Below are 23,864 nucleotides of genomic sequence, written 5' to 3' on the forward strand. Positions count from 1 at the left end.
CTGCCCCCTACTCCAGGTCCTGGGAATCTGCTTTGGGACAGAGGCAAGGGGCTAAGAAGGACAGGAGAAACTATCCCCTTAGATGAAGTGACCCTACAGGCCAAACTGGCCTCGAGCAGGCCTCGATCAGGAGGCCTGGCCTGGAGGCTGCAAGGACCTCTGAGTTGTCCAGAGAGGACTTGGTTTCCTGGGTGGGGATGGCCCAGGTGGGGTGGCCTCTCTGAGTACCTCCAATTGTCTACAGATGGTCAGGAATGTGCTGCCACTCAGCCTAGCACCCCAGGCCTCTAGGGGCACGTCCTGTATTGGCACTGAGTCTCAGCATTGGGGTGAGAAGGATGGAGGGTAACAGGGCCACAGGGCCAGAAGGGCACTCACCCCTGAGCCACAGTAGCGCCCCAGTCTGGGGGCTGTGCTGTCGTAGCCATCAAAGAGCTCCATGTAGTCGTAGCCACAGTCCGTCTCTTCCTCCACTTCGAAGGTCCGGAACACAAGCTCCACGCCATAGCCCTCCTCGGCCACGATGACCCACTCACAGTCCACCCCGCCCGGGTAGTTGTTGTCGCCAAACTGGGCATGGGAGTAAAGATCCTTGGTCTTCACATCTGCCCGAACCTGGCCCCCGCACTCTGTAGGGGATGACAAAATTGGCCACCACCCCCTGAGTACCGCCGGGTGCTGGGCACTGCATCACACCAGGCTGAACACTTATGGCAGAAAAGAAGCAGGGGAGGGAGGCCGTGTGGTCAGTGGCGGGTGGTACCTGGCTCAGGACTTGGCTGAGCAAGGGTCCTGCTGTACCACCTCTGGCTAGGTGCCTACTGAGGAGCTGGGGTGCTCTGGGGTGAGGCTCGGGTGACAGGCAGCATGGATTGCAAGGAGAAGGCACACTTGGCCTCAAAAGGACACTGTTAATTTGGCCAGCTGAGAGCTGTCATGGAAGAATGTGGCTCACTGTCACCGGAGCTTCCATTCTTAGGAGAGAAGCTCTGGGTTTTATATGAAAACTCTCGATTTTTAAGTGCTGGCTCAAAGTTTCAAAAAACAATGTGTGGGCCAAATACTGAGGTCTGTGGGCCAGATGGAGTTCTGGCCTCTGGTTTATGACCCTGTGCTGGGAAGGGCAAACAGGAACACACAGGGCAGGGTCATTGGCAGCCACCTTCTGCCCGATGCCCTCTGGCCTCTCTCCTGTGCCCTGGTGCTCATGTCCCCTGGAGGAGTTGGGGAAAAGGCTAGGTGGGGCTGGGGTCAGGGTGGAGCTAAAGGGAAGGAAAAGAGGATGGACCCCTCAATTCTGGGGACTCCCTGATAGGTGGCTTGAGAGGCTGCAGAGCTGGCAGCTGACACCCTGGTCCACACTCCTGGCTCCCAGGATGGGTTCCGGCCTCTCTGCAGCCTCACCGTTTCCATTCCACTGCTGTCCTCACACGCCCATCGCTCCAGCCCAGCTAAATGACTTGCTGTCACCTGTGTATGCCCTGAGCTGCATGGGGGCTCCTGCCCCAGCCCAGAGTGATTCCCCCAGCTTCGGTTGTGCCCTTACTGCGATGTGTCTCAGGCTGTAATCTCCGCACCTGACTTCACAGGCTCCTGGGCACCGGGTTCAGGAAGGTAAAGGCCTCATGTCTGATTCACTGCCACGAGCCCCAGTCCTTCCAAGCAGGGATGGCTTAGTCAACAGGAGTCACATCAGCAGGTGAATGCAGGATGGGCCCCTCAAGGGCCAAGGCCATTTTTGCTACTTGCTTAGCATGCTGCCACACCCATGTTATATGCTCACAAATAGCCACACAGTGAGCGAACAGGTGCATTTGGGGGTTGGAGTGGTGGGGGGTTCGATGTACTGCCACATGAGCCACCAGAGGGGACTCTGGGATTCCCTCCTCATCCCCGGATTCCTAACCTCCCCCTCTCCAGATGTTGTCACTGCTGTTTTCTGACCTTCCTAACCCCTACCATGAGCTCCTCTCCCCACCGTTAGTGCTCACTCGGCAATTCTGGCCCATTCTTGGAACGCGCTGTCTTGCCTCTCAGGGGCACGGGGCTCTGTCTGTGTCTTCATCAGCCCTCTAAATGCCATCCCTGCCAGGGCCTGGCTTGGAGTCCAGGGTCAGTCGTGCCTACAGCACTGGGGGCAGCAGAGGGCAGTGCTGGCCCGAGGTGGGCTTCACCTGTGGAGTGGGATGCCTGGAAGCCCTTCCTCTGGACTGAGTTGTCGGAGTAGAAGCGCAGGAACATCCGGCTGCCTGTGGCCAGGACGGGCTCAGGCTTCTTGCTGCCGCAGAAACGGCCAAGAACAGGGGCTTTGGCGTCACGTCCATCGAACACCTCCAGGTGGTCATAAGCACACTCAGGCTGAGACTCAATATCCATCTCCAAGAAGGTCTGGGGAACATGAGGCAGGAGTGGAGATTAAGGAAGTGGCCAGGGGCAGACGAGGCAGGGAATGGGTTGCTTCAAACCTGGGCCTCTGGACCCCAGCTCATGCACACCCACCAGAGTGGCCACAAGCTGGGGGATTCTGCTGAGGGCAGACCAGGAATGGGGTAATGCAGGAACACCTCCAGTGTACACTGGGAAAGGGAGCCTGTGTACAGGCCAATTTGTCTTTGCAGGGATGACAGGCCATGAGCTCAGTCAGGCCACGCTGTCTGCAGCCAGCACTTCTGACACAATAGCGCTTCGGAGGTGACAGAAGCAAGCAGAGCTACCTGGCATGGAGGGCAGGGCACTCATGCATGGGGGGAGCAGGGGCCTTACCAGCTTGACCCGGTGCCCTGGGGTGCTGGAGATGGCCCAGGTGCACTCCTTCTTGCTGGGATATTTGTCTGGCCAGTTGGGACTGGTGATGGTGCCACTGGTGGATGTTACCTTGTGGTCACAGCCAGCTGTGGATATATGAGTGACAGAGGGGCTCTGAGGGGTCCCATGTTCTGAGGCCCTCTCTTTCTTCTGTCTCTTGTCTCTCCTGCTTACAAAATGAACTGAAGATGCCCATCGTGTCTTTCTTGTTCCGTTACCCGTGCCTGGGCAAGTCTAACTACTTGGTGCCTACAGAGGCCTTAGGTGAGCCTCTATGGCCATCTGGCCATACCACCTCTGCCAGGGAACCCCGACACCCTAATGTATCACAGTCTCTCAGCTCTGTGGCCATGAGCCTTTGTGCCTCCTGATACTGCCATCCGCAGGCCACAGGAGACCCTGGCACCTAACTCAGCTTTCCTCTGCACCCCCTCCTGCTGCCTTCCTAGGTGTCATCCACCAGCAGGTGGCTGGTCCACCAACACAGGTTCTGTCCCTTGACCTCCGTTCCATGGGTTCCCATCTCCCTTCCTCACAGCCTCACCCTGGGCTTTGCCACCAGCAACTCACCTTCTGTGGCTGCTCCTATTTCTCCAATGTGTTCAGGCCCTGGCTTTGCCAACAGTGGTTACACTACTTTAGAGAGTCCTCCCTGGTCTTGCCCTTTCTGTTTTCTCCTAGTAGAGATGTCCCTCAGTACTCACAGGGGATTCATTCCAGGATTCCCCATAGATACCAAAATCCACAGATGCTCAAGTCCTTATATAAAATGGCCTAGTATTTGCATAGAACCTATGCACATCCTCCTGTGCACTTAAACTTGTTTCTGGATTACTTATATAATACCTAACAGTGTAAATGCTATATAAAGTCATTAACGTTGCGTTGCTTCAAAACCAATGATGAGAAAGTCTGAATGCATTCAAGACAGGCAGATCATTGCAGGTCTCAACCTGAGGGTGGCCAAATCTACAAGTTTGGCCCCCACAAACCTGAAGGGTTTTTCCTTCAAGGCTGACTTGACCTCCCCCTCCAGCTGTACTACATGGCTAATCACCAAACAGCCCGTCCACGCTGGCTTCCCTGAGTGCTGCTCTTCCATCTTAGAACACTCCATTTGTGATCTCTGACCTCACTGGCCCCCCAGACCACTACATCCTCTTTGGCTTTGTCCTTTGCCTGCTCCATCTCTCCAGTCTTCAGCAATTGTCTGAAACCTTTAGCTCTTTCCTTGAGCCCGTCTGAACTGCTCCCCATCCAAGCTGCAGACCATCCCTTCTCCTGCTTCCTGAGGATACCAGGGCCCTCAAACACGAACCTGCCCTGCTTCCTTCCTGCCCTGTGGCCTCAGAGGAGTTGTCCTTTCTCCCTGTCAGCATAGATCGTCTTTCTGGGGTTAAAGCTTATTGCTGCCTGCACGAGGAACCCTCCCATCACAAAGGACACACTCTCAGGGTCTCTCCCAGTTCTGTAGCCCACGGACCTCAGTACACCCTGTACAACTCTCCTCTGTACCCCCAGAAATGACCCCGCGTTGCTCCTCTTCTTCCCAGCTAACCTTCTGGAGAACTGGCTATCACATTCTCACTACTTATGCCTTCGTCCACAGCAGTCTGACTTCTGCCTCTGAAGAGCATGGCCTCCCAAGTGCATACTGAAAAGTGGAGGATCACTATTCATGGTCATGCACTCTGGCAGGTCCCTCTGAGGGCAAGTGGGCAGACAGTATGCAGTAGGATTGGGAGGAAAAAGGGGCAGGCTTGGTCTTGAGTCAGAGGCTCCTAGAACACATCCTATCAGGGCCCTTGCAAGTCCCTGGTACAAGCAGCTTGAGCTCCTGCCTTCTCTCTGCTGAGTTGAGGGCTGTCCTCATCGCCCATCTGCAGCTTCCGTGGCCACTCTGCCTGCCCCACTTCCACACCAGCTTCCCTGCTGCTGCCCTTGCACACTGGTGTCTCTCCCCAGCTAGGCTTTAGTCTGCTCGGGGGACTCCTTTCTCCAATCCCCGGCAGAACTGCAGTGCTGGGTGTTTCATGGGCCAGGGGATATGAACTGATCTGTCATTATTCTGCACCTGAGTGAGGGACCCTGGGTGCTTCTCAAGTGAATCAGACAAGCAGATGAACAGGGCATCTTCCCAGGAGGGGAACATCTTCTCCTGGCTCTCTGGTTGATGCTGTTCATTATTAAAACCCTCTTTTCCATGGAGGCTACAGAGCCAGAATAGTTTAGACAAGATCAGATAAGGCCCCCTGAGCTAAAAGATGTGAGTGCTCCAAGGACCAGGAGCTCCACACATGGAGAGCTCTTAACTCCTGTGCACTGTGGGGTGCTTCGGTTCTGTTTATTCTGCTTAGCAGCTTTTTTATTTCCACCTGGGTTCCACTTTTTTTTTTTTTCTTTCTTTTTCTGTACTAGGGATTGAACCCAGGGACAATTAACCACAGAGTCACATCCCCATCCCTTTTATTTTTATTTTTTATTTTGAGATAGGGTCTCACTAAGTTACTTAGTGCCTCATGAAGTTGCTGAGGCTGGCTTTGAACTTGTGATCTTCCTGCCTTACCCTCCTGAACTGCTGGGGTTACAAGTACGCATCACTGCCGTCAACTGTGTTGTCCACTTAATCATGGTGAAGAGTCATTTGCCAGGCACTGTGCTCAGTGCTCAGAGCAATGTCTGTAAGTCTTAGTACCTTACAAAGTAGGTGCCATTCTTTATCATTTCATGGGCGAGGAACTGGAGCTCAGAGAGGTTTAAGTGACTCACCTCAAGTCACACAGTGGTACAGATGGGTCTGTGTTGTGCTGTTGGAATTATACTGCTCAGTAGACAGAGGACATGGGATTAATGACCTGAAGTAGACCATGTATATTGTGTCCAAATAGGTATTGGATGATATGGGTGATGGCATGACAGCTGGGTTTTTTGTTTTTTGTACTGGGGATTAAACCCAGGGTTGCTTTACCACTAAATAACATCCCCAGTCCGGTTCTTTTTAATTTTGAGACAGGTTTTCACTAAGTTGCTGAAGTCTTGGGGCTGGGGAGGTAGCTCAGTTGGTAGAGTGCTTGCCTTGCAAGCACAAGGCCCTGGGTTTGATCCCCAGCACCGCAAAAAAATAAATAAATAAATAAACAAAACGAAACAAAACAAAAAAGTTGCTGAAGTCTTGCTAAGTTGCTAAGGCTGGCCTCAAACTTGCAATTCTCTGCCTCAGTCTCCCAAGTCACTGGGATTATAGGTATGTACCACTGTGACATGAGAGCTGTTGGTAAGCACAGATTAAGTATCCCTTATTTAAAATGCTTAGGCAGAAATGTTTCTGATATTAGAATATTTGCACATAGATGAGATATCTTGGGGATGGGCCTGAGGTCTAAATAGGAAATTCATTCACATTTCACGTACACCTTATATATGTAGCCCGAAGGTAATTTTATGCACTATTTTTCATGTGCCTGTGTTTTGACTGTGACCAATCTCATGCAGTCAGGTGTGGAATTTTCCACTTGTGGCATCATGGAAAGTTTCCAGTTGGGGAGCACTTTGAATTTTCAGATTAGGGATATTCGACACGCACATGCAGAACTTCACAGGGAGGCAGCAGCCCTGTTCTGTTATCTCCAGGGGTCAGAAATGTAACTGATCATGGAAACACACAACTGTGCCTGTTCAGGGCACTCCAGGGCTCCCCCCTGCCCCTCTAAGGTAGGGATGATTATGATCTACATTTCACACAGGAGCAGAGGAGGCGCAGAGGTGGTAGGTCGTGGCTCGGCTTGCTAAGTGGTAGAATGGGGCTGGGCAGCCTGGCTCCAGAGTCTGTGCTCTTACCCGCTCTCCTCTGTGTGCCGGCCTGTGTGCTGGTAGGAGGTCTTTACAAAGAGAAAGATTTGCACTTAGCCTTCAGGAAGAGCCTGAAAACAGCCTCGGGCAGCTGTGAGCGCCTCTCCTGACTCAGACAATGAGAGACCTCCAGTGCACAGTTTGAATACCCTGGGAAGGGAAGGTGGGAGGTGAAGTGAGGTGACCTCAGTGGGCACTTGCTCCATGAGTCTCAACCAAGGTCAGTGGAGGTGACACTGCTGGTTTCCACCCCTAGTGCGGAGACCTACCTGTCTGATGCCCCAGGGTGTTTTGGAATGCCCGGTGGCTCTAGTCACCCCAGCTGACAGTGTGGTCTCCAGCAGCCCTTACCTTCTTTGCAGTCATGCTTGTTGTCATGGAGAACGAAGCCACTGCGACACTGGCACTCGTAGCTGCCGAATGTGTTGACACAGTCTTGCTGGCAGCCGCCATTGTCCTTGGAGCACTCGTCCTTGTCTAGGGGCAAATAAGGGCAGCCTGGTCTGTATGAGGCTGAGGTCTGGTGGCCCCAGGGGAAGCAGGAGGCCTGGCTGGGCTCCCCCCACCAGGAGAGCGCGAGAGAGCCAGTGACAGGCAGCGGGCTGGTGGGAGTGGGAGGCCAAGGCGATGACAGGGTCCTGGGCACTGCATCAAGCGGAGACAGCTGAGCGGGGCCCAGCTGTGGGGAAAGAAGGTGGAAGTGGGGTGGAGGGAGGGCCAGGGGCTGGAGCTGACCAGCATCGGGACTTCTACCATTACCTGCTTACTGGACAGACGGACAAGTGGAAAAACAGACACACGGACAAGCAGACTGCAAGAGAAAGGAGCAGGACGCAGGGGTCCCTCTTTTACTTCACAACAGGAAATGTCACAGACACCATCAAAATGGGAGGGGGGCAGGGAAGTTTCCCCTGTCGGCTGAGGGGGACAGGGGAGGAGAGGAGAGCACCAGTTCTGTCCAGCCAGAGGAGGTGGCCGGAATGGCAGAGCAGAGGCAGGGGGTGGGTGGGCTCCGAAGCCCCCAGCCCACTCCGTCTGTCCAAGGTGAGCTTCCTGAGTAACGAAGGGTCTGGGAGGCCTGGGAGGCCTCACTGGGGGGTCCGGTTTCTTTTCTGCACTCGGTATTTGAGCTGGTGGGGGCGTCCCCGAGGGGGCTGCAGAGGTGGCCTCTTTTCTGAAACGACAGAGAGAAGGAGAAAAGGGACCGAGGGGTGGGGGTGGAGGGCAGGGACCAGGGAGGGAAAGCAGTGAAAACCAGACCCCGGCCTTGAGGCAGCTAGGCAGGGCAAGGCGGGGTGGAGGGCGGACACATGCGGGATGGCCATGTCATCGCAGCCAGGCCAATGGGGGCTGGGTCAGCAGGGGCAGAGGCACAGCGACAGGGGTGGAGCCTGTGGCAGGGAGAAGGCCTGGAGGGACAGCATGACCTGAGGCATGCACGAGGCGTGCACCCCGGGAAGGCAAGAAATGGGGACGCTGGCTCAGGAACAGCGTGTGCAGGGGGCTGGGAGGCCGCACGCTCGCGCTCCCGCTCCCACAAGGGCATGGACAGAGCGCGTCAGACGCAGACACACTCACGCACAGCCCGCACACATGCTGCCCACGCAGACATGCTGATGTCCAGACACAGCAGCACAGACATGCACACTGTCCACACCACCAACACAGACCCACACCCGCAACACACCACGCCCAGGCAGACACACACAGGGAGACGGGCACGCCCGCACACGAGGCTGTGGGACACCACACAAGGATGCAAAGGCACATATACCTGCTCCCCAGCAGCCCACTCACACAGCACTGCTCACGTGCTAGGAGACCCCCGAAACGAACGCGCACATGGTGTTGGGCGTGTGTATGCCACAGCCACATATTCTCAGGTCTGCCCGTGGTCATTTGGGGAATGGTGTGCTGGCACAGAGGTGGGCATCCAGGGGAGATGTGTGGGTGCAAAGGACGCCCAGAATTCCAGAGATGTGGTGGAAAGACTCCCGCTGGCCAGGTGGGTCTGTGACGGGGTCCCTGTCCTTGGTCTCTCAGGAGGAGCCTGAGGGCCTGAGCATCAGCTCTTATGAGGCTCTGCTTCTCCCACCCATAGGCAGGCGGGCCAGACCTGTTGGGGCCTGCAGGAATATGGGGCCAGGAGATGAAATCGCCAGGTCCCTTCCCAAGGGCTCCTTCTCCGCACATCAGGAGGAGCCTGCCGGAGGGCCTAAGGACACTGCCTGTACACTGGTTGTGGGCAGTGGGGTGAGAGGCACACCATGCCCTGTCCTGGGGTTCACGGAGGATGCTGCCAGACTGCTGGGAGCTGGGGCTCAGCTCCCACACTGAGTGGGGTTGTCCTTCCCATGCCTGCCCATGCCTGGCTAGTGTTTGCACCCCTAATCTAGCATCTGGCACACAGAATGGGTAAGATAAATACTTGCCAGAAGATTGAGTGAGTGGGTGAGGTGGTAGCTGCAGGAATGAGTGAGGGAGTCTGTCCCAGGAAGGGCTACCTCTACATCCAGGGCAGGGGCTCTGGCACAGGCTGGGGGAAGGGGCAGTCCCACCTCAGCACCTGAGGAACAAGTTGCGGGAGGGACAGGAGCAAGGGGAAGTGGGCGCGGGCCAACAAGGAGATGGCACTCACCCTACAGTGCCCAAAGGCCCTGGAGGTGCTGGGGCCAGACCGAAGGTCTTCAGGCTCTTGCTTCTCCTTCTTGGCTTAGGGTCTCCTCGATGGGTGTCCCAAAAGTCCAAAGAGCCCCCTCCTGGGGGGCCCAGAGTCAGAAGCCCCAGGCCCTGAGGGCTAAACCTTGATGCCCAAGGGTGAGGGTCCTCTCCAAGTTTCTTGTGCCATGGGGCAATGCGTGTGTGTGTGTGTGTGTGTGTGTGCGCGCGCGCACGTGCATATGCCAATGTGGTTCCCTGTGTCTTATGCAGGGCTGAGTGGGTGGGCATGGGTCATGCAGGTTGAGGGGCAGGACAATGACTCCAGGCCTGTCAGATACGAGCGTGGGCCCCGCCCCCTCCAAGATGGGAGCAACACAAGGGCAGGAAGAGACAAGAGTAAGCAGGTAATGGCTCCCAGGGCGGAGCAGCCCCGAGCAGGAGTCACGTCCCCTCAGCCCTCTGGTAAACACCTTCTAGGACTTCTAGGTGGGCCCAGGGAAGGAAGGGTTGGCCTTGCAGGGAAAGGGTCTCAGCAAGCAGTGGGGCAGGGGTTGCAGGGCACAAGCCCAACTGAGCACTAGAGCAGAGCAGGGTGGCTGGCAGTGCCAAGCAGGGGACCAGTGCACAGGGCAGGTGCATGGCATCCGGGTGGGGCAGGCAGGGGTGCAGGGCAGCCACATAGGGGGCTCGAGGATGCAGGACCCTGGGCGAGGAGGGGAAAAGGGAGGTGGCATGGACACAGCCTGGGGCTTCCTGCCCACCCTATGCCCGGCCCACCAGGAAAGCTGGGTGAGGGTTTCCTCACCACTACTCCACAGAACCACCTGTTCCGGCCAGCCCACAGGCTTCCTGCTGTCCTCATGCTCCATTCCAGAGAGTTCCTGCCCTTTACTGCCTGAGCTACGGCCCTTTTGCCTTTGGAGGACACCAGCTGCCTTGCAGCCCAGCCCTGGGCCAAAGGCTGGGGGAGTCAAGTAGAGAAGAGGCCTCCTGGGCCCCTGGAGGTTGAGCTCTGAGAGGTTTGGTGGGGGCGGTGGGGGCTGAGGACCATTTGGACCACCCAGATGGGGGCCCAGGGACTTGAGCCAAGCCTTATGTGGGGCAGTTCAGTCAAGAGATCCCGAGGGACCGGGTCCCCCACCCCCGAGGGCTGAGGGGAGTGGGAAGTCTTTGGGACTAAATGGAGGGAGGCGACTCCCTTCCAGAAGGCCCCAGCATTAACCCGTTCAGCTTATGCTGGGTCTGATTAGAAAGTCTGGCCACTGCCAGATAATCTGCCCCAGAGTCCAAGGCAAACACTTTCTTTTCTCCTCTACCCTGTGTTCTCAGCCAAACTGATCCCCGTCCCCAGGACCTGCCCTCTCTCAGGCCTTGGCATGCAGGCCCTGAGTACCTGGAACGTCCCCACATTCCATTTCTATATGCAGACATTCTGCACTTGCTTCGGTCTGGCACCATTATGGCCTTGGGGGCTCAGACACTGGAGGAGCTGGCCTGGTGGTAGGTGGTGAGTGGGGGGGGGGGCAGGGGGTAGGCCGGGCACCAGGGAGGGCTGGAATACAGGGGTGCAGAGGCAGGTGGAAGGGAGCCCTGTCCTCGGAGGGGAGGCAGGGTTGGGAGCTGGGGAATCTGGGGGTACCTGAGAAGAAGTGGGCCTTGAAGCCCTTTTTGGACACCGTGTTGTCAGACTTGAACTCCACGCGCATGTTATTGTACTGGGAGGTGATGACCTCAGGCTTCTCGGAGCCACAGAACTTGCCGTGTAGCTTGGAGTCAGCCGTGAGCCCACTGCGGACCTCCACAAAGTCGTATTTGCACACCTGTGGAGAGCCCAGCTCCAGCTGCCTCCTCTGGGACATCTCTCCTGACCATGACCGCCCTAGGGAAGCTGTCATCCTGCAGATCCTCTGGCCTTTAGTTTTCTGCTCCCCCCACGGGTCCTGCTGGGTGCCCTATAATGCCCCAATGGGCCCTGACTCCAGCACAATGTCCTGCATCCCCACCTGCCTGAATTGGGAGCAGTCTCCTCCACGTTCTCACAAACTCTCCACCTGGACCTCTCTCAGAGGGCACAGGCGGGCTCTGAGCTGAGTTCCCATGCCCCATGCCTTCCTGTCCCCCTTGGCCCCAGAAGCCACTCACATCATTGCCCTCAGTCTCGAAGAAGTCGAACTGCAGGGAGATTCGGTACTGGGTAGGGGCCACCAGCTGCCAGATGCAGTTTTTGTTGGGAGGGTACTCCTTGGGCCAGCCTGGGCTGGTGATGGAGCCGTTTAGCTTGGTAAGGAACCCGCCACAGGCAGCTGGGGGGACACAGGAAGTGGCATCATGGCCAGGAATCCCCACTCTAGGGAGGGATCCAACACCTGGCCTGGGATGCAGTTAGGAGGAAAAGAGGTCTGTGCGATCCAGAGTCCGAGGGCTTGGGACAGACAGGAAGGAGGAAAGGGGAGGATGGGTGTTTCCAGAGGTGAGCCTGGAGGAAGGAGTAGAGGGGCCCAAGGGCTCTGCTGGGGCCATTTCTATCCCCTCTGCTACGGGGAGGCAGGCAGGGAGGGACTCGGGAAAGCAGTGCAGTGGGCAGACCTGGGAAGCACACCTGGGGGCTGCTCAGGGTGCCGAGAGAGTGCTGTCACCAGCCCCTTGAGGATGTGCCCAGAGACTGAGACTCAGCACCTGTCAGAGACCAGGGGGTTCCAAATCGTGAATCGGGACCCTCTGGTGTGTGGTGGTATCAATCGGCAGGTCAACATCAACATCAACAGAACAGTAAGAACAATCCCCGAAGCCAGCGTGTCTCCTCCGCGGCAACGACGTCAATGCATCTCGTACCCCTCAGTTGGGAACAGAGTACTAGGGAATGCTTCCAGCTTTTCCAGGAAGGGCACTGTCCCAGAGCACGAGGGTGGGAACGGGGGCGGGAGGCAGGCGGGCACTCACCCTCACAGCGGCGCTTGTCTGGGGCCAGCTCGTAGCCAGGGTCGCAGCTGCACTTGTAGCTGCCCAGGGTGTTCAGGCACCGCTGCTCACAGCCCCCGCGGTTGGGCCGCGAGCACTCGTCCACCTCTGCGGGGAAAGGAAAGAGAGTGTCAGACCCCAGGTCCTGGCCCCTTCTTCCTGCCCTCTGCTTAAGGTCAAGGCCAGGGTCCCTCAGGTTTCCTGTGACCACCTATCATGGGAAGAAAAGCCAAGGGTATGTCTCACGAGCCTGTTTAGCTGAGCCCAGCCCAGAGCCATGCCTGTTCAGAACCCAGGGGACCCCACAGGGCACACGGGCTGGCTGGCAGCCACCACCACTCTGCAGTGCCTCCTGTGCTGTTATTCTCCGCCAAAGGACTCCTCTTTCATTTTCCCTTCAGTCCTTCCACAAAACTTGTGCCCATTTTACAGGTGAGGAATTGAGTCTCAGGGAGAATACCCTGCCCAAGGTCATGCTAAAAAAATCCACGCTGCCTTACTTTCTCCCTGAGCCTCTCCAGCCTCTACTCCTCTGTGGGTTTTTCTCTCCATTTTGCCCACATTTCCTTAAGAGCAGGGCATGGTGACACAGGTCTGTAATCCAGGGGCTGGGCAGGCAGAGGCAGGAGGATTACAAGTTTAAGGACAGCCTCAGCAACATAGGGAGGCCCTAAGTAACTTAGTGAGACCCTGTCTCAAAAAAAAAGAAAAGGGCTGGGGATAGGGCTCAGTGGCTCAGATTTGCTCCTGGACACTTCCCCTACTCCACAAAAAAATTTAAAAAAACAAACAAACAAACAAAAAAAAAAAAACAAATAAAAAGAACTAGGGATGTCGCTCAGTGGTAGAGTGCTCCTGGGTTGAATCCACAGTGCCAAAAAAAAGGGGGGTGGGGAGGGGCGCCCATCATCCTCCTGGTATTTGCACTGCTTGTGGTCTTCATGTTGAATGACTGAAGAAGGAACGAAGGAGGTGGCTTGGCCACGGGAGGGGCATGGGCAGAGGGGGCAGCACCTTTGAAAAAGTTGACTGCGAAGCCGGCCTTGTTAATGGAGCCATCAGAGACGAACTTGAGCCACAGGCGGCTGGATGTGCTCTTGATGTCATCGGGCTTCTCGTAGCCACAGTAGCGCCCGATGAGGGTGCTGCTCTCACTGTGCCCGTCCCGCACCTCCAGGTAGTCATAGGCACAGCTGTCGTGGCGCTCAATCTAGGAGTCAGGGGCTCCATCAGTGTGGGGGCGGTCTTGGCTGCCAGGGCCCCGGCCTCCGGGAGCCTGCAGACAGGTGTTGAGCCTCGCTCAGTCGTCAACACGGGATTCAAGGGTCAGGTCATGTGGCCTCTGGCCTACCTCAAAGGACTGGAATGTGAGGCCCACGTGGAAGCCCTCGGACACCTGGATCCGCCAGATGCAGACTTTGCTGGGCCGGTAGTCATCTGGATAATTGGGGGACTGGATATGGCCGTTGTCCTTTTTCACATCACCCCCACAGATGGCTTTGGGATACGGGGTGAGAGGGAAGGGTTGTGAGCCAGCACATTCTGCCCTGACTGGGAGCCCCTTCCCACCCCTCCAGCTCTTCCCATGCCCCTAGCTTCCCAGTGCCACTGACCCCCCTGACTGCCCTGTCAACCCCACCCTTCTACTTCCTCCCAGGGAGATGCACAACTGTGCCCAGGGTGCCCAGGAACCCCATACTGTCCCTCCCCCGTACCTTCATAGACGGCAAAGAAGCCCTTTCCAACCCAGTTGCTGCTGCTGCGAAACTCCACCCAGAGGCGGCTGTCGGTGGATACGATGGGCTCCGGGAGTTTGCCCCCGCAGAACCGGCCTGCAGACAGGGTGGACCAAGGAGACCTGAGCCCTGACCCCCAACACCCATCTTGAAGGAGCCCCGCCCCTCTGGGAGGCCTGGGGCTCTGCCCTGGTCAGCGGCCACCCTCCTGCACATGTTCCTAAGACCACACACCTGCTGGATGGCGCGTGGATTGTCCAAGGTCAAGCTTAGCTCTGAACTCCTAGAGATACCTTCAAGGGTAGGACAGAGGTCTGCTTCTAGGAGGAAAGGCTGATCTCCTAATATGACTGCAAGGGAACTATAGACCTTTTTAAAGAGCATACTACCCTCACTACTTACCTTGCTTTGTCTGGTCTCCATGAAAAGAAGTAACAATCAAGAAAGGGATGCAGCTCTCTTTGCACATCATGACATGCTCTTACAGGCATACCTTCACTGGATCAAAGGCAGGGGGGCGCCCCAGGATCCCAAACAAATCCCAGGATCTAGGGACTGAGTCAGAAAACATCCCCGCTGATGTAAAACCCAAGCGTCAACATAAGGGATGAGGTTGGCCATCTGTGGAAGTCTTTGCAGTTAAGAATCGACTGAGATGATTTGTGTGTTCCTAATAAGATTGGGTGTTTCCCAACTTTCAGCAAGGGACAGAGGGTGCTGGCCTAGGAATGTCAGTTATGAGAAAGAAATTGTAATCTTGGAGACCTAGCATGGCTGCAGAGGAAGTGTTGTAATGACAGCTGCTTTGGGTGACTAATGAGAACTATTCGAACGTCAGAGTCTGGAGAGAAAGGAGAGGGCTAGCAAGACTGCGTGGGGCTGCTTCTGGCACAGGCTGTGGGGCTCAGGTAGCTAAGGCTGAGGCAGCCCTACGCAGAATGACATCCAGGCGGGAGAAGGAATGTCACGCAGCTCCTCAGGCTTGATGCAGGTGTCCTCTAGCAACCAGGGACTTGCTTTGCCCTAATTCTATGACCATTAAAGCAACTTCAGTGATCCTGTGGTTTTGACCTACTTAGTCCCCACTGACCTCCTTGCACTTGCTCCCAGGGACAAAGTGTCCTGTGCAAACAAGGTCAAGCCACTGTGCCAGGTGTGATGCCCTCTGAAGTGAGTTAAAAGCCTTCCCGGTGGGTATGTAATGAGCTGCTACTGAGCCCAGCTGCATCGTGGGGCCTTGTAGACAGACAAAGCAGGGCCTCTGAAATTGTCCCGAAAAGGGAGGGAGAGCGCCTGGAGTTTGGGGATGCACAGAGCAGCCTGCCTGGCTCTCTCTGTCAGCTCTGATGTCCCCCAACAATACAGCAACAGCTGCCCTCTGAGGGAGACCCCAAAGACTGCACCGAGGACTGAGGTCTGGATAGGGGCAGGACTGGCCCAAAGTCACAGTGCTCGGTAGCTAATCTGGCCTATCTATGCCAGAACTCCTGGGTCCTGCACCAGGTTGTCACCCCCACAAAGCGATGGGCCTGGAGAAGGAGGAAGACAGCAATGGTGTGAGCAGTTCGGAAGGAACCAGCCGGGTGCTGGCCGCAGCGGACTGTGCTTTACCTCGGAGGGGCGCCTTCCTCCAGAAGCCGTCGCGGACCTCCACGTAGTCATACCAGCACAGGCGGCTGCGGTACAGGTCCATGGAGGTGAAGTTCAGGATGATCTAGGCAAGCAGGGGAGAAAGCGTTACACCGCCCCCCTTTGGCACTGGCCTCCCAGGCCTGCTGCACGGCCACTGCCCGCTTCAAACTACATGGGTCACTAAGGGAAGAGTTAACTGCCATTTATGGTCAGTGTTCTTTCCACACAGCCTGGGTCAGTTCCCACTGAAAATGCATGTCCTTTGTCCCCACTACCAAATGCTCGTGTGAGACCAGGGGTTCCATTGCACTGTCCCCCCATGTTGGGGTTTAAACAGCTAAGTCAGCTATTCTTAAGGTCAGGATAAACAGCAATGTCGTTAAGACAGAAAAGCCTGGGGATGGTGGCACAGGCCTGTAATCCGAGCACCTTGGGAGGCTGAGGCAGGAGAATCCTGAATTCAAAGCCAGGCTCAGCAACTGAGAGAGGTCCTAACCAACTCAGTAAGACCCAACTCTAAGTAAAACACAAAAAAGGTCTGAGAATGTGGCTCAGTGGTGAAAAACCCATGGGTTCAATCCCCAGTACCCGGCCCCCCACCCAAAAAAAAAGAGACTAGTTCTCTCCATTGACAGGATCGGCCCGCGGTGGTGAGGGCAGAAGGGTGTCTGAGACAACGGGACTGAAGGGGCCAGACAGGAGAGGACAGAGAGACAACTGAGTCACCAATCAGCACATATTTACTTGGCAGGGATTCGAGGTGTGTTCGTGCTGTGGAGAATTCTAGATCTGAATCCTCCCCTTTGACTGGGTTTAGGAGATATTCTTCCCCTTATGAACTTAGGCTGGAAAGGGAGGAGATACACCTACGAGGCTCCAGTCCCAGGCCTGGGTTTGGGCCTCAGCCCTGCATTTCTTGCGTGAACACCCAAGCTCCCTGGGCCTCGGCCAGTTGGTGTGCAAAACAGGGATAAGAGCTTGACGTTGCTATGGCACTCCCTGGGACAGGCACTGTCCTAAGTTCCCCCACTGCAGCCTCTTAGCTCATAGATGCTCAGTGAGCACTGGAGAGCAGTTAAGCCCTTGTTCCAGGAGGGAAACCACTTCCTTGGTAGCATCCAGAGTGAGCCCCAAGCCTGCTGTGCAGTCAGAATTCCCACAAGCAGGGATTCTGGGTGTTCCCTGGACCCACAAGGCCTGTGCAGTGGACACTCACTAGTCTGCATTAGTGAGCTTCCCTACTAAAGAAGGGGACAGGAGGCCTCCTTTCTGCCTTATTGAAGAGTTAGATGCAGACAGTGAGCCGGGTGCTGTGGTGCATACCTGTAATCCCAGCGGCTCAGGAGGCTAAGGCAGAAGGATCGTGAGTTCAAAGCCAACCTCAGCAACTTAGTGAAGCCCTAAGTAACTCCGCGAGACCCTGTCTCTAAATAAAATAATAAAAAGGACTGGCGATGTAGCTCAGTGGTCAAGCACCCCTGGGTTCAATTCCTGGTACTACCCCTCTCAACCCCACCAAAGAATAAATGCATACAGGTAGGGCCAGGAGGAAAACACTCCCTCCAGGGCAGATGCTGGCACCTGCTGTCCATATCAGGGTCAAGGCTGCGCCCTGCCAAGGAAGAGCATCTGGCCCCTGGGTACTTTCCTGTGGCCTTGTCACAATGCTAGATGGCTTTAACACTCACATTAGTGATTCTGCCACTTCCTAACTCAGTTCCCTGAAGTCCTTGCTCTACCCTCTCTTTATCCCTCCTGGGCGGCATCCCAGAAGGCCTTGCCCCAGGCCCTGGCACCATCAATAAATGCTGATCCCCCTTATCTCCATTCCCAGCCTCCTCTCCATCCACTCCCTCAGCTCTCCTACCTGCTGCCTCGGGACTTGCCCCAGGCCTGGGCACGTCCCTGTTCTCAACTCCACCAGTCCCTTGCTTCTCATCAACCTTGGTTCTGAGTTCCTTCTTTTTCTTTTCTTTCTTATTATTTTTTTCATACATCAGTTTAAATACATCGTTCAGCAGGCCTCTTATTAACTGTGGTACCCTGAGTTAGAACTGGGTGAGGTCATGTTTGTAGAAACAGAACTAAATATTCCTCTTGATCATTAGCGTCCAGTTGTTCTGGGTCCCAGCATTTTTGAAACTGAATTTGCAAATCCAGTCTAGTTCTTGCTGGGGAGCCAGACAGCACCTCACGACGCAACCTTTACTCTTTTTTGAAAATGACCAAAGGTGACCACAGGGGAAGCAGCAGAGGGCTGCATTGCAGCCCCCCAATGAAAACAGGGTCCAGCCTGTCAGTGCCTCTTGCATCTGACCCCCTACTCCTGCTCCTCCTTCTCTTCATGGTACTCACTGAAGACCACAGCCCCGTTACATCCGGCCTGCTGCCTCCCCAGTGCTTGTACCCTGAAGGCTAGAGAGACCCACAGAGCCAGGCCACAGGGGATTCCGGACCACTACCTGCTGCCAGGCACACATCCACACCCTGCCCTTCTCCCTCCCTCTTTCCCTCTCTCTTTGGTACTGGGGATTGAACCCATGGCTGGGTTCAATCTACCACTGAGCCACACCCCAACCCTTTTATTTTGAGACAGGGTCTGGTTAAATTGCCCATGCTGCCCTTGGATTTTATGACCTTCCTGCCTCAGCCTCCAAAAGAGGTAGAATTATAGGTGCCTGGCTTCTCCTCTCATCTCAAGCCATCTCTTCTCTCTTCATTCTGAGTTCCAGGCTCGGTATCATCTTTATTCTGAAATAAGTCTACAAATCCTTGTTCTGTACCTTGCCTTCAACAGGAGCAACAACCAGAACAGAGCATTTATGATGTAAATCTGAGCACATCTCCCCCTGCTTGAAATCCTGTAATGCGCATAACTCAGTTAAATCCAAGGTCCTCATCACAAAGGACCATTTGCCTCCTGTTATCTCTCTGACCCCACCTCCTTCCACTCTCCTCCTTGCATTCTTAGTTATAGCCACATCTTCACCCATCTTCAAACATACCACATCTACCTCAGGACCTTTGCATTTGCTTCCTGGAAGCTCCTCCCAGCCGCCTGTTACGTGCTCTCTCACTTCCTGCAGGTTTCTGCCCCAACCCACCAGAGGAGAATGAAGCCTGCCCTGACCGGGTGGCTTCCATCATGTCCCCTACCTGCTGCTTCCTCTTCCTGCTGATTCCCTCCCTTAACACCCATCTGACCAACTGCATGCTGACTTATATATCTGCTTTTGTCTCAGTCTCCTTTACATTTAGCAAAATAGAAGGCAAGAATTTCATTTGTTTAATTCACCATGGACTCCTCGGCATGTGGCACATAGTTGGTGTTCAATAAATATTTCTCGAATGGGATTTTGCTTTTAAGAACCTACTCTACAAGCAGACATGCCCAAATGTAAAAAGATGGAAGTATAAAGGTATTTGCCAACGTATTGTTGGTAATAATGGAAACTTGAAAAACCCCTAAGCCAAGCATCCATCAATGGCAACCTGCAGGGGGCAACTGAAAAACTAACTGAAGGGAAATCAAGACGGCGGAGGTCAGGCAGACATGAAAATGAATGAGCTAAGTCTCTGGAGCAGACACGGAACCAGGACATGACTTAGAGTTAAGTGCAAAGCAAGATGCAGAACATGTGTGTGTGTGCGTGTGCACGTGCATATCCACACACACACACACACACGCACGCACCTAGGAAGGTCTGTAAGGACACACCAGTGTTCCCAAATGCTTAGTCACCCCTGAGGAGTGGGATTCAGAGGAGGACCAAGGGGAGAATATTTACTTTTATACTTATGTATTTCTAGACTGCTCCAAGATTTCACAGCATGCATGTGTTATTTTTATATCTAACGAATGACAAAAATATCTAAAAGAGATGCTGGATGGAAGAAGGAATGCCAAGGGCTGAGTGAGGGCAGCCTGGCTCCCAAATTTCCACCCTCCGCCACTCCTGCCCATGGCCCCTTAGGACCCGCCTCAGAGTGCTGAGGGAAGTGACGTGTGTACAGCTTCCAGCAGGACCAGCACACGTAAGCAGTCAATACATGTGAACTTTGCTATTGGAACTGAGTTTGCTGAAGATATTTTGATATCTGAAATGGTTCAGAGGAGAAACCTAGAGGCAGAGAGAGGCAAGGGGTGCTGGGAAGAGGACCGGGGCTCCCTCCTTCAACCCCTGGGAAGACAAGATGGCAGCAGCCAACCCTGGCTGGTTGCTCACTGTGCCTGGCACAGCGGCCAGGCTAAGAACAAACATCTGCTTTTCCTTCCTCCTCAAAAGCAGGCCTAGCTCTGTCCAGGGAGGATGAGATCTGAGGAAGCCACACCTAGCAGGCAGAGCCCCAAAAGGCCCACCCAAGACCTCCTAAGGCACAGGAGGAACCGCAGGTCACTGCTCTCAGGAGGAAGAGACCTGCACTGGTGGTTAGGAGCATCCTCCAGGGAGGCCGGGCGAAGTCTATATTGAGACCAGAGGTGTCTAATTAAGAGTTGTACCGACTTCTGTCATGTGGAAACAGCTGTGCCCTGGTGGCAGGGGAACAGTCCTTTGCCAAAGAAAACCTGGCCAGCCCCACCACTTCCTGCCTGTGAATGTGGGCCTGTGGCTGGGCTTTCTTGAGCCTCAGCATGTTTGCCTAAAAGATGGAGGTGGTCGTGACGGCTCCCTGGGAGCTGGGGGATGCAAGGATGGGGGCGCAGGGTCTCCAGGTGCACCCACACCTGGGAAGGCCTCCTTACGCCTGCTGGATGCTCAGGAAAGCACTGACAGAAGGCCTCACTTCTCATTTCAGGTCCTGTGCTGGTGGCCATGTCAACCCTTGCCACTCACTGGCTTCAACATGGCCTCACTGTGTGACCTTAGGCGGGCCCCTGAACTCTGGGCACTCTGCTTCCTTCTTGGTAAGAGGGTAATGATTACAGGACCTGCCTCATAGGACTTAGGGGAATTAAATTATATGAATAGAGTTTACAGCCGGCTCTGGCACAAATATGTAGCCAATGTGAATTCCACTATGGGAGTTGAGTTTGCTGAAGACAACTTGTTATTTAAACTGGTTCAGTTGAGAACCCAAAATGTGGAGTCAGGCAAGAAGCACCCAGGGAAGCTGCCTAGGGCTTCCTCATAGAACACACAGGAATACAGAAAAGATGGCACATTCTACATCATGGAATTCTCACGATGTGCCAGGTACTACTCTAAGCGCTTGATGTAGACTAATTTGTTTAATCCTCATTTGAACCCCATAAAGGGGGTACCTGTGTGAGGAGGTGCAATCAATGTACAGGAGGGCAGACAGAAGCACAGTGAGGTTAAGCAACTTCTCGAAGATCACACAGCTAGTAAACAGCACAGCAGGAAGTCAAACCCAAGCACTGGTTCTTAAACTTACACCCTGCACCATTGCCCATGTGGTCTCTGTGGGTGCTGGTCAAGTCAGATCAGTGGCTGTGCTGAGGACAAGTGTCCACTTTCTCTTAGTTCTCAGAGCCCCATGCCCTCCAGCAGCCGAGAAGAAGAGACTTAGGTGAGGGTGCAGCATGGGCTTTGCAGGAGAGGGAGGGGTCCCTCTGCCTGGTTGGGCAATGGGAAGAGGAGAAGGAACTTGAGTTGGACCCCGAAGAACAGGTGGGATTTCAGAAGGTGGGAATGGGAACAAGGGTGGATGTGCCACCTCTGAGAGACATTTGCAGTTCTTATCTTCTTGGCTTCTCTGCACTGTTTGCCTGCTGACCATGAGCTCCTTAAAACACTCTCCTCCTCTGCTTTGTTGCCTGGGAACCACTGTGCATCCTTGGCTCAGCTGCTAATGGGGTAAGTGCAGAGACTTGGGAGATCCTAAAAGAAGGCTCTTTCCTGTGCTGGCATACTGGTGACATGCATAATCGTATCAGATTCACCTGTCATTCAAACTTCTGGCAATAAGCTAAGCACTGGGAAGCAAATGAAAAACAACCTCCCAACAGCCAAAATAGATGTCAAAGTCCACCCGCTAGAGCAGGTGGCTTTACAGAAGGTTCACTGATGAAAGATCTGACTTTGGAGTCGGGTAGAGCAGAACTGTGTGCCAGTGGCACCGCTGCTCCCTGAGTAGACCCGGGCAGGTTCCCCAAGCGCTTTGAGCCTCAATTCCTTCACCTACACAGTAGTGGTGACAGTACCCAGCCCTTAAATCGTGGGGAATAGTGAGGTCAGATGCCCAGTACTTTGTCTGGCATGTCATTGTTATAATAACAAAGACAGGGCCTTGCCAGTTCCAAACTGTGGAAAAGATTGCAATTGCAAGTTTTAAGTGGGATGCAAAAGAAGAACAACAGCAAAAAGTGGCCACTATTATTCTAGGACACCAGCCTTCAATGTCAAGGTCCCCAGGGTGCTAGCTTGGGTTCACTTACAGCTGGACTGCTTTCTATTCAATGCATTTCTGCAACAATGCATTGATCGATTTGGAATTTTTAACCTTAGCTCACTTCTCCTGGTGTTACACACAGGCTTCTGAAAACTGGTGGAGTCTTCTGGGAATTATGGAGGGAGGGGGCTGGCAGCACAAACAGGCTCCCAGGTCAGGGCCAGGTGTCCACTAGTGACCTGGGACACATGCTTTCAGGAACAGGGAAGGAAGTTGCTCCTGGCCAAGCCACCTCACCCTGCTGACTGAGTCAAACTCCAGCAGAAAAGAAAGCAGCACCCTACCTGACTCCATTCCTCTTGAGGCCTGAACTGCCTGTGACATCAGGTTTGGCACACGGGTTTGCTGAAGAGCATCAAAGTCATTTGAAATGCTGCAGGGTTTTAGATCAACATGCTACACTGGGAATCTCAGACTCGTGTGTCATAATCTAGGTTCTGTGATCTTGGGCCAGTTACTAAATCTTCCAAATCCATTTTATCATACACAAAACAGGGACGACTGGGTCTATAACATTGTTGTATTAATTAAAAGATATAACACATGCAAAGAACTGAACGCATGCTGGTATGATGAAGCACACCTATCGTTCCAGCAATTCAGGAAGCTGGGGCAGGAGGATCACAAGTTTGAGGCCAGCCTCAGCAACTTAGTTGAGACCCTAAGCAATTTTGTGAGATCTTTTCTTAAAATAAAAAATAAGGCCTGGAGATGTAGCTCAGGGTAAAGCATACCTGGGCTCAATCTCCAGTGCCAAAAAAAAAAAAAAAAGAAAAAGAACTGAACACAAGCCAAAGCATGGCCAATCATATGCTCAATAATTGGCTGCTGTTGTCATTATTATTTGCAGGTGATACTTCCAAAGGCTGGAGTAGTGATGATCCTTGGAAGAAGGAAGAAGGAAGTCAGTTTAGTCATTTCAAAATAGCAAAAAGGACTGCAATTTAAAGTGAGATTTGGAATGAGAAGAACATTCCCTTTTGAGGGAAGATGGTCAAATGCCATCCAAGAGAGAAGACAAAATTACTCAATTCTCAATAAAAGTATGTCACACGTGGGCAGGGGCTGTAGCTCAGTGGCAGAGCGCTTGCCGGGCACGTGTAAGGCACTGGGTTTGATCCTCAGCACCACCTAAAATAAACTAATAAAACAAAGCCATTCTGTACATAGCACAACTACAAAAAAAAATTTTTTTAAAGTATATTACACTTGAGAACAATCTTTGGATTGCAAAAATAAACCTCAGCATCATTTGTACAGGAAATAGAAGCTGTTCAATAATATAGGAGAAAGAGTCAGTGAGGACCTCTCTCTATTGGCGTTTCTCTCTAGGCTCACAAATGACATCAGAGGACACTCAAATAACTTGCAGATGTGATCAGCGTGTGTAATCTTGAGAACTCAGAACAGAAGCTTTCCCCATCTTCAAGTGTGGTGTGTGTATGGTTTGGAGTGGGGGTTGGGATGGGGTTGGGAGTGGATTCTGGGAATTGCAAACCACTGAGCTGTCAATCCCCAGTGAAACAGATGCTCTGTGACCATTCAGAAAAGAAGAACCTGATCACAGGGCATCAAATGTGTTTTGCTCCCATTTTCAAAGGGGTTTTACCCTCTGGCCGAACAGTGGCTGTAGTCTGCTAAGATATTCCAGCTTAGGTATTCAGCATTTATTAACCACCTCTTGTGCCAGGGAAAGAGAGATGACTAAGGAGAGGTCTCAGAAGGAGACACATCCCCATCAACAGGTAATGTTAAGTTATTACACTGCAAGTAAATGTATCCATGTCAGTTTGAGGTAGAGCTTGGATC

General features: G+C 53.8%; 1 protein-coding gene across 6 annotated transcripts in view; it reads right to left on the reverse strand.

The window, feature by feature from the left end:
• The window catches only part of BMP1 (bone morphogenetic protein 1), a 41,527-nt gene that overhangs the window by 2,207 nt on the left and 15,456 nt on the right, over window positions 1-23,864 (reverse strand). For 2 of the 6 annotated variants that reach the window (XM_079142283.1, XM_079142284.1), the window contains 11 exons: window positions 15,621-15,723; window positions 13,989-14,105; window positions 13,625-13,770; window positions 13,288-13,483; window positions 12,256-12,381; window positions 11,458-11,618; window positions 10,955-11,135; window positions 7,006-7,131; window positions 2,764-2,891; window positions 2,175-2,388; window positions 379-629 (listed from right to left, as the gene is read on the reverse strand). In XM_079142283.1, coding sequence (XP_078998409.1) covers window positions 379-629; window positions 2,175-2,388; window positions 2,764-2,891; window positions 7,006-7,131; window positions 10,955-11,135; window positions 11,458-11,618; window positions 12,256-12,381; window positions 13,288-13,483; window positions 13,625-13,770; window positions 13,989-14,105; window positions 15,621-15,723 — 1,749 coding nt within the window. Of the gene's footprint in view, window positions 1-378; window positions 630-2,174; window positions 2,389-2,763; window positions 2,892-6,642; window positions 6,805-7,005; window positions 7,829-9,292; window positions 9,414-10,954; window positions 11,136-11,457; window positions 11,619-12,255; window positions 12,382-13,287; window positions 13,484-13,624; window positions 13,771-13,988; window positions 14,106-15,620; window positions 15,724-23,864 lie in introns of those variants that run through there. The other 4 variants (XR_013764136.1, XR_013764137.1, XR_013764138.1 and 1 more) reach the window with 4 other exon arrangements.

This window comes from Sciurus vulgaris (assembly GCF_902686455.1).
Source record: "Sciurus vulgaris genome assembly, chromosome: 5".
NCBI classification, from domain to species: Eukaryota; Metazoa; Chordata; class Mammalia; order Rodentia; family Sciuridae; genus Sciurus; species Sciurus vulgaris.